The 10,619-nt window shown below is 28.4% G+C and overlaps 1 protein-coding gene and 1 pseudogene across 1 annotated transcript in view; one reads left to right on the plus strand and one right to left on the minus strand.

Moving 5' to 3' along the window:
- Positions 1–1,654, plus strand: part of LOC112594863 (zinc finger MYM-type protein 1-like) — a 12,150-nt gene extending 10,496 nt beyond the window's left edge. The window contains 6 exon segments of the mRNA XM_025339874.1: positions 365–401; positions 480–674; positions 767–832; positions 902–996; positions 998–1,411; positions 1,535–1,654. Of these exon segments, the coding sequence (XP_025195659.1) occupies positions 365–401; positions 480–674; positions 767–832; positions 902–996; positions 998–1,411; positions 1,535–1,654 (927 nt within the window).
- A 3,961-nt stretch (positions 1,655–5,615) lies between these two features.
- LOC112594864 lies at positions 5,616–6,171 on the minus strand (annotated as a pseudogene).
- Between the last annotated feature and the right edge of the window lie 4,448 nt (positions 6,172–10,619).

Below are 10,619 nucleotides of genomic sequence, written 5' to 3' on the forward strand. Positions count from 1 at the left end.
TAACAAAGTTTTTTAACTTATTAGCATTCAAACAATTTTATGTCATATATGCGCATGCGCATAACATCTTTTTAAATGGCAATCCATTATTTTTGCCAACTATTTTACTCTTATTTTTATGAATTTTAATGGTGAAACCAACTTCCTATGCTTAAAATACCGAGTTATGGATACTTGAATGATTGATATTATTTTTGACATTTTGAAATATTCATCAATTTCATGGCTTAAATTCTTAACACCTCGATGATATCTTCTAGATATTTTTAGTATCCTACTTGAAGGATCTCTCTTCCCATATAACTTAATTTTTAAATTTGCTTAGAGCGATTTAACTTGTTTGAATATAATTTTATTTTATTAGTTGAAAATTAAGGCTGCTGGGCTGCAACTGGAACGAAGTACACCGAATAGCTTTTTGTATATATTATATTTGATATATTTTTGTATCACTTAACTGTAAGTTATTTATGTTACAGATTGTGATAATATAAACCAAGGCAATTTTAGAGCCATTTTAAAATACCGTGCTAATGGTGATGACTATTTAAAAAGTATTTTGCAAAAAGAAGGAAGAAATGAATTCATTTGTCCCCAAATTCAGAATGAAATAATTTCAGTGTGTGGTGATGTAATTTTGAAAAAGATTGTGAATCAAGTCAATGACTCAAAATGTTTTACTGTGTTGGGCGATGAAACCATTGATATATCAGTGGTTGAACAGTTAACCTTAGATATGTTGACAAAAATAAAAATGTGAATGAAGATTTTTTTAAATTTATTTCTGTTCAAAGTTTGACAGGCAAAAATTTAGCAGATTCCATACTGAATGGTAATTGAAAAAAATATGGCTTACATTTTTTAAAACAATTTATTTTGATAATTTAATTTGGTATAATAGGATTGATGAGTTGTTGTGGGGTTGACTGCAAATATTTATGTGGACAAGGTTATGATGGTGCAAGTAATATGGCAGGCCACATGCAAGACGTTCAAGTCCATATTAGAGCAATGAGCAATGTATCCTAAAGATTTGTACATACATTGTGCAGCTCATTCTTTAAACTTGGCTATCTCAACAGCTAGTAAAATTAAACCTATGAGAAATTGTTTGGGAATTATAGAAAAGTTGTATGTTTTTTTTAATACATCCAAACGTAACAATGTTCTGCTGTCTTGTATTGAAAATAGTGATACCGATATAAAAATGAAAACTCTTAAACGTCTTTGTGCCACAAGATGGGTACAAAGATATGATTCGGTTCACGATTTTGTTGAGCTATTTGAGTTTGTCTTAGAAGCATTAGAGACTATTTTAGAGTGGAATGGTTCATCAGGTTCCACTACAAATGCAAATTTACTACTGAAAGCTATGGATTCTGAGTTTATAGTGTCAGTTTATGTTGTTAAGGTATTATTTTTTTTTATAAATCTTGAAATTAAAATAAGTATCTATAGATTAAAGTTATGTAATTAAAAATGCCATTTCTTATGTATTTAGCTGTTGTTTTAATTTGGTCTTTCTTTATGTAAGCAATTACAAAAAGAAAGGATTGATTTAAAGAAAGCAGTTAGCCTGACAAAATACATTGTTTCAGAATTGAAATCTATGAGAAGCCACTGTGATAACGAGTTTAAAAAAATATTCCTATAAGCAAAGGTTAAAAAAATGACACAAATATATGTTAAGTATATACTAGTTATTGAATAAAACACTAAAAAAAAAAAAAAAAAAATAGGTAATGGCTGTTAAAATGAATATTGAGTTGATAGTCAAACGGTAAAATAAAAGACAAACAAATCGAGCAAATCCAATGTCTGATCAAAAAATGGATGTAGAAACTTACTATAAAATAACTGTTTTTATACCATATGTTGATTATTTCATAACTGAATTGGAAAATAGATTTTTGGCACACTCAGACATTTTCAAAGGTAGTATAATAATATAATAATATGTTTATCCAATTAATTAAATATCCTCCCCTAGAACCAAATCATAACTACGCCACTGAATCGTATTGTCTCTACCGAGTTATCGTCTGGTGAGTATTATTTTATTAATTATAAATCTATAAATTGAATGATATGTTTTGTATACATGCACATAATTACATGCACTTAGCTCCTTAAATTGTACTGATTTAAATAATATTTTTCGACAATTTTAATATTAAGTTACCAATCAACTGAAACAGCAAAAAGTAAAAAATAATTATAAGATTTTGTATTTGTATAATTTTGAAGTATTAACATAATATAGGTAAGGTTATAATATTTGTTCTACTATTATATTTTATAATATTTTCTTTTTATTCTTACAACATTTAGTTACAATACAACATAAAATTAACTTTAAATCTATTTAATTATAATTAATTAAAATATAAACAACACAATGTTAATTCATAATGAAATACCTAACAATAGATTATAACACGATAAACTATAATAAGGAATTAAGGTGAAATCTTTGTTAATTGTTCTTTAGAGGCAATCACTAGGGCTGTAGCTATACTCCGTTTCAAAAGAGATTATACCGGCCGACGACCGGTTTTCGTCTGGTAGTGCGCATACTCCCACCAACGATCCGTCTAACGGCACGTTGTCCCACCAACGAACTATTAGCCGTTGAATCACAGGTGGTTTATACAGCACGTTTAAAATTTCACTTTTTCTGGCGCGTTTATTAATTTATACATGTTTTTTAAAACACTCTCACCGCCTTTCGCAGTGTAAACATTATTTGTTTTTTAAATGTTTTTTTTTTTTGCAACTTGAAAATAAATCAATCATCACCAGTCAAACGTAATTCTCATGGAAAGGTAAGCATACAACGAATAATATTGCATTAAATAGTGTTACACAATATATTTCACTAAATTTTAAGTTAGTCATAGGCACACATATTTTGCTGCTTCATAACCCCCTCCCCCACACACACCACCATTATCACAACAGCATCACGTCATCATTCCTCGGGTGTAGATGTTTAACATCTACATATCTACCTGTAATATAATACTAAAATAATAATCATACTTACCGTACTGTTGTTTTTTTCTTAAAATTATTAAGTCTATTAGTTTTTTTTTTTAATACTTTTACACCTTGACGGTGTCTTTTTTTAGCCGCTTCTTTTCGGCATTCATTATTTAATAAATAATCAATTAAATGTGTAATTAATTCTATAGGTATAAGTGGTATAATAGTTTTAAATAATACACTCTGATGACCGATTGAAACTAAACTGATTACTGAAATATAAATAAGTCATAAGATGTAATCTGAAAATGGTCAATTGTTCGCGAACCTCTGCATAATAAACTTAGGTTCAAAACCAAATAATATTATAATTATTATTGTACGAAATACGATCAATACGAGATCGTGAAAGCCGACATTATCGTAACTTTATACTCCAGCAGTTTCTATTTTTATCTATATCGCAGATGGACTGGTTGTGTTCTAGAGTGAGGTGGCGACTGAATAATTTTAAAATAACGCAGCTAGCCGCTATTCGTTATAGCACTATAGCAGCGCCAGTTGATGGGCTAAAGAATTATACGCTTTTTTCGAAAATCCTTCTACGTATTTTAAATGCTACGAAGTTAATAATGATCGCAGACTAATAAAAAGTATACTGTTAGAAAGGTTATAATTTTTGCTGTGTTTTGTTAGAAATTGATTTCTGAAAATGTTATTACTTATTAACAAGCGAGTATTATGACATAAAAAAAAATCTTTTTACTAAATAAATACTAATTTACTTATATTTCAGAAAAATAAATTACAATTTCAAATACCCGATTCCAACAAAACATAGTAAAACATTCTAACAGTATGAATTTTATTAGTGTGCGATCATTATTAACTTCGTAGCATTTGAAATACGAATGCACTATTTTTGATGCAAAAAGGCGTGTGTGGCGTCCTCTTAACACAATAAAACTTTGGTCTGTAATCTATGAAGAACACTCCTGCTCAGTGCACGTTTATCACTTATCACTTCCTGTTAGCCAAAATCAAAAATCGCATTACTGCATATTCTGTTACCTACTTATATTTAAAAAAAGTTCTATTAAACTTATTTTTTTAGAAATAATTCAAGATTTGAGATGGATGTACAATAATTCATAATATGATTAGTGTATGCACTATAAAATATTATCTGTGTATTTGAAATTTAAAAGCAAGTTATCAAAACCACATTTATTTTCACATTGCATTGAATAAAGTATAAATAAATGTACTAAGTAGTAATAAATAGGTAAGTATTCCTTTAAAAGTGTTGTTATATTGTTATGTTACAATTGTGTCTAGGTACATTCATAGCCGTTTATATACGTTGTTTAGTACGCAAATTATGTGTATTATTGTGTAATTTTTAAAGAATTTATTAAAAATTTAAAATATATTTATACTTCTATAAAATAGAATAAAGTATAATGAATTTTCTACTTTGATGATTAATAATTACAATCTAAAATTTTGTTCACAAAATTATAAATGAGATAAGTATATAACTAGGTGTATATAACTTATGTAATTTCAAAAAATGGTAGATATTGAAATATAATTATTATGTTTCTATTGAATGAAAGAAGTATGACGTACTAATATATATAAATGTATTTATATATATATATTTATCCTAGACGGCTAGACACATATTATGCCAACTTACACTTATTCTGTATTATCACAGAGTCCTACCATAATAGTCATATAGGTATGACTATATTTTGAATGTTTAATACAATTTTTAATAATTAATAATTTTAATAATATAATCCTTGGGTCTAAGTACTCTAAGTACTACTTATTCGCGTGCTGAAGCAGTCTCATTTCGCCACTTGCTCCATGTTAAGTAAAATGTATTAATATTTTATTTCTATATACATTAAATTATACTCGTATTTTGTCTAATATTATCAAATTTAAAAAAAAAGGGTGGGTAAGTGGATATTTCTCTGTTGTATAGTAAGGGCGAAGAGTAAGTTACTTTAATGTTTAAATGTTAAATTTGAATGCAATGATACCTATATATGAACGGAAATGATTTGTCATCTCTATAATTAAATAACACCTTGTATTTCATTTTCAATTCTTAAGCTTTTTATACAAAGTTTTTGAAAAATGTTTGATTAATAAATAATGAGCAAATTTAATATGTGATTTTCACCAACTATGTCAGTATTCTAACTTCAAAAGCTTATATAAAAAAAAAAAAAAAAAAAACAGCAACTATGTATTTTGATAAATTGTGAATTACTGTAAGATCAACTTTTGTGGAACCTTTCATTACATTTTCAAGTACATATTGTCTAAGCAAAATTTTTTTTATCAATATTTATAAAAAAAATAACTTAAAAAATCAAATATTTTAAGCGTCTATTACTAGCATAACAATTAGAGAAATATTTTCACTATTGCTGGTGAAGGTTTCAAATTTTTACGAATTATACATTTTGAGGTAAGGGGTCATGTGTTCGAATGCTGTATGTTCGAACGCTAAGTGTACGAAAGATTGTCTGTACGAAAGATTATCTGTTCGAAAGGTCGTATATTCGAAATTATCGATAATTGAAACATGAATTTTACCAAAATATTTATTATTCGTTGATTCGATTTTCTGCGTAAAAAATTAAATTTAAAAATATCAAAAAGTCGTAAAATAAATTAGTCGTTAATAAATGTAAATGCTAAATAAAAAAAAAAAACTAAAAAACTTAAATTATACGATATTCCTCTTAGAAACTCAATAATACTTATGTCTACATTTCTTAGTCTTAGAACTAATTTTTTAATTCTTTGTTCCCGTTCTTCGTTGCATGTTTTTTTTTTTTTACTTGTTCGGCCTTGAATGATTTGCTCTATAGAGTTTTCAGTTTCATTCTGAATTTTTTGGAACTGTCTCATCAATTTGTAAACTCCTGGTTGTTTTGATATTAATCTATAAATATTTTTTAATAGTTTAGTTATAAGTTTATAATAATTATGTTATGGTTATTGATATATTGTTTCTACCTATTAAGTCGACCGTGCCATGATTCAGCAATATTTGTTGTTCTTGGCAAATTTGCATCAACTCTTGAAGCTACTGACCACATGTCAATTTGGGAATAAGGGAGGGTGTCGTTGAGGTTTAGTACGTCCGCGTAGTCTCATAGCTGGTTTACCTTAAATGTAAGTATTTTCGAAGTATTCTAAAAGTGATTGTTCTCTTTCGTTGTCACTAAATAATAATTTCACAATTTCCCAACCTTCGATTACCTAAAAAATATAATATATTTTAAAAATTTCAAGTTCTCACGAATAATATTATTAACATTGCATGACTCTGAAATATTAGATAATAATAAAATAAATAAAAAAATTTAAAAAAAGTAAGTTTTAAGTAATTTTTTTTTTAATACGTACTTTATTTACTGGAAGAAAAGAAAGAGCAGGTAAATGTCGACAAATCAAATTAAATTCCGGGTCTTCCATATACTTTATAGATAGCCCTTCTTTTTGAATATGGCGCCAGATATTTTGACAAAAGTGAAAAAAACAAGCAGAATGAGTTACAAATGGAAAGACGTCATTGATCGCGTTGATTGAAGCTTTTTCAAAGTCCGTTATTATTTCAAGTTCCTTATTACTTTCGAAATTAATATTATTTTTAATCGCAAAATTATTAAATTCGTTTAACACTGTTTTATAGTCATTTTCAGTTTGGTTGGTCATCAGTACGTATACTAATGGTACACAAATGTTGTTATTAACACCTCGTGAAATTGATCCATGTATTGTAAATATCTGCTTAAACATTCCAGGACAAGCCTTGAATGTTCCATCAGCGAGCCAAAAATTTGATTCCCTCAAGTATATACAATTTTGAACGGTTGTAAAAATCATAAATTTATTATTTCCTTCGATTATATTTTTCAAAAGGAAAGGTTGTCCTGAAATTGTATTTTGAAGTTCCAAGGGAGGTATAAAATTTAATGAAACTGGTTCTAGTTCTTTTTCTCTTCTTTATCTTTTTACAATTTGCTTGGATGCATTTTTAGTTACTTGAGATGAAATTATAACGTTGCAATTCGCAATTTCGTTTTGATATATTTGATTTGGCGAATCTTGTGAAGTTTGAGCACATTTTTTAATTTTATTTTTTAGAATTTTGCAATGATGTTTAATTGTATCTGGTGCGTGAGAATGATCATTAATAATAAAACAATTGTCTTGTTTATGTTCACCGTGCTCAAATATTGTCCGAAATGTTGCTCCACATCGTTTTGTACATTTCCAATAATATATATTATTTTGATCACGTATTCGCAGTCTTTTCTTATCAAACATGTATTCATAATTATTTACAAGTAACATTTCCTTGTCATGTATACTTTTAAATATTTTTAAACTAGCCATTTTAATAAAAAATCACTTACACAAATTATATAAAAACAACGTTCAAACAAAATTGTGTTCTATACTTTTGTAATGATGTATCAAACTGTACTGATAGATGACAAAAAAAAAAAACTTTTAATAATATCTATAATACTTTCTCCACGTAAAATCAATAAAGATAAGATTGTGTGAAATCCAATATAATGAAAACGCGATTAATGTTATTTTTGTTTAGTTTCATTTATCGATAATTTCGCATATACTACCTTTCGAACATATAATCTTTCGAACAGATAATCTTTCGTACAGACAATTTTTCGAATTTAACGTTCGAACATACAGCATTCGAACACATGACACGCCACCACATTTTAAATTAAAACAAATATCTTAAATCGTTTTAAGGTATCTATATCGTTATTTTATTTCTATTTTATGCGATTTCGTAAAAATCTAAATTTCATAAGTTCATAAATTTTTTTCTATATAAACCCTGGAGTTTTTTTTTACAGTTATTTGAAGGAAAACTTATGGAGAACCTTGTATTAGTTTTTTTTTAATCTTGGGTAACTACAGTCGACTCTCGATAATTCAAACCTTCGATAATTCGAAACCTTCGGTAATTCGAAGTAAATACTCGGTTCCTTGAAAACCACGCGGTAATTCGAACAAAAACAATGCATTTAAGTACACTTGGTAATTCGAAATTAAATTTTGGAAAAACTGGCCACTAACACTTGACAATTCGAAGTATCATTCGTTTAATGCTCGGAAATTCGAAGTATATTCACCAAATGTATTTTATTTGTATTCTTATAATCTTTTTATTAATAAATACTATACAATCGTGTAGAAATTTAGGTTATTATTGTCGATAACTATAGAATATTATTGTAAGAACCTTATTGTTTTATTTCTTAATCGTCTCTAATCGTAATTTAACTCGTCGAGTCGTCGATAGCCGTCAGCCGAATGTAGTTTTATTTTAGTTTCGTTTGGTCGGTTGTAAAGTCAAGTTCTTGTGATGAGTGCGTCTAGTTCTAAAAAATACAAATCTTTGACTATTTCGGAAAAAAACAATTGATTGAAGCGGTTGAAAGAGGTGACAAAAAAACCGAAGTGGCTAAGACATTTGACATTCCTTTAAGTACATTGTCTACGATTTTGAAGGACAAAAATAAAATCATTGCTGCGTCATTAAACGGTGGTCGGAAACGAAACAGTAAAGGTGAGCATCCAAGACTAGAAGAGTGTTTAGTACAATGGGTTAGGCAAGGCAGAGGGCAAAATGTGCCTGTAAGTGGTCTCTTACTCAAAGAAAAAGCAAAATCATTCGCCAAAGAGTTGGGCATCCCGTTTTTCTCAGCTAGTGATGGATGGTTAATGAATTTTAAGAAAAGAAACAGTATTGTTTTCAAAAATATTTGCGGAGAAAGTTCTAGTGTTGACGATAACGTGTGTTCAGAGTGGCATCGTAAACTTTCAACTTTGTTAAAAAATTACGAGCCACGAAACGAGTTCAACACAGATGAAACCGCTCTATTTTTTAAATGTTTACCTGATAAAACTTTCACTTTTAAAGAAGAAAAATGCCACGGTGGGAAACATAGTAAAGACAGGTTAACGATTTTATTAGCAGTAAACATGGACGGCTCCGAAAAGTTAACTCCACTCCTCATAGGAAAAGCTGCCAAACCTAGGTGTTTAAGGGCATACGTTCATTTCCTATAACTTATCGTTCAAATAAAAAGGCATGGATGACGACAGAATTATTTAATGAATGGTTGTTTTCACTCAATGAAGACATGAAAAAACAGGAACGCAAAATTCTACTGTTTTTAGACAACTGTACAGTTCATAATAACCCCCCATCTTAAACTAATATAGAACTTCAATATTTTCCTCCCAACACCACATCGAAGTTGCAACCACTCGACCAAGGTATAATTAAGAATTGTAAAACTTTTTACCGTCAAGAAGTTGTAAAGAATGTTTTAGAATGCATTGAAAGTGAACAAACTCCAAACATTAGTGTATTGATTGCTATGATATTTGTTAATAAGGCATGGAAAAAAGTGGCTCCTTCTACAATACTCAAATAAATCGGGATTTACCATAGAAATTCAAGAAACAGAAAACGACCAGTTGAATATTGAATCGATACAATGGAATTCCCTGCCAACTCAAGAAAATGTATCTTTCACTGATTATGTCAATGTAGATGAAGATGTTGCTGTATGGGGAGTCCTTTCTGACGCCGACATTTTGGAAAATACATTAAGCATTGATGAAGACAATGAAGATGACACAAGTCCTCTACCTCTTGTGACTTTAAAAAAAGCCAGTTCATCCTTGGAAAAATTACGAAATTTTTCGCTCCAGTTAGAAGTCACTGTTGAGGTTTTTGATGCTTTATTTACTATAGAAAATACTATTGAAAAAATAAAACTAAATTCAATAAAGCAGAAATCCATTACAGATTTCTTTAAAAAATAATATTTTATAATAATAAGAAATAATTAATATGTATGTATGTATGTATGTATGTACAATAATAAAAAACAAAATTTTTTTCTTAACTCTCTGTAATTCGAATTTTTTTTTGCCCTCTCGTTATTTCGAACTACTCAACAATTCGAGCTCTTGGTAATTCAAAGTTTTTCAGCAGTCCCGTCTACTTCGAATTACCGAGAGTCGACTGTATATCACAAACATTTTATGGATTTTCAACTTCGAAATTTCTTGCAAATTTTCGCGATTTTGACATATTTTGTATACATTTGAACTTTAAATGCTTGTAAATAAAAATCGCGACTAACGATATTTGATTTTTTTTCTCTACGATAAGTAGGTACTACTTATAATAAACCTTGTATTAAATCTTAAAGATTTTTTTGAAATGCTAATTTTTTTTTCAGCATTTCAAAAAAAAAAAAAAAATTAGAAAAATTGAATATTTTAATATTTTAAAAATTCAATAATAAATATAGATAAATTTTGGTGAAAATTTCAAGTATATACAATGATTTGCTTTTGCAAGTTACAGTAAAGTAAAAAATCGATTTTGTCGAAAACCATAGTTATTCGTAAAAATTCCCGTTTTCCGTTATTTTTTTAGGATTTTTCTTGACGCTTTTGAAAGCTACTAGAAATTATTTACTTTTGACCCCCCCTCCTCATCAAAGTACTAACTAGATTAACTTTCTTTATAGAAACTAAAC

Source organism: Melanaphis sacchari, unplaced genomic scaffold (genome assembly GCF_002803265.2).
Source record: "Melanaphis sacchari strain LSU unplaced genomic scaffold, SCAv2.0 Contig242_pilon_pilon, whole genome shotgun sequence".
In the NCBI taxonomy this organism is placed as follows: Eukaryota; Metazoa; Arthropoda; class Insecta; order Hemiptera; family Aphididae; genus Melanaphis; species Melanaphis sacchari.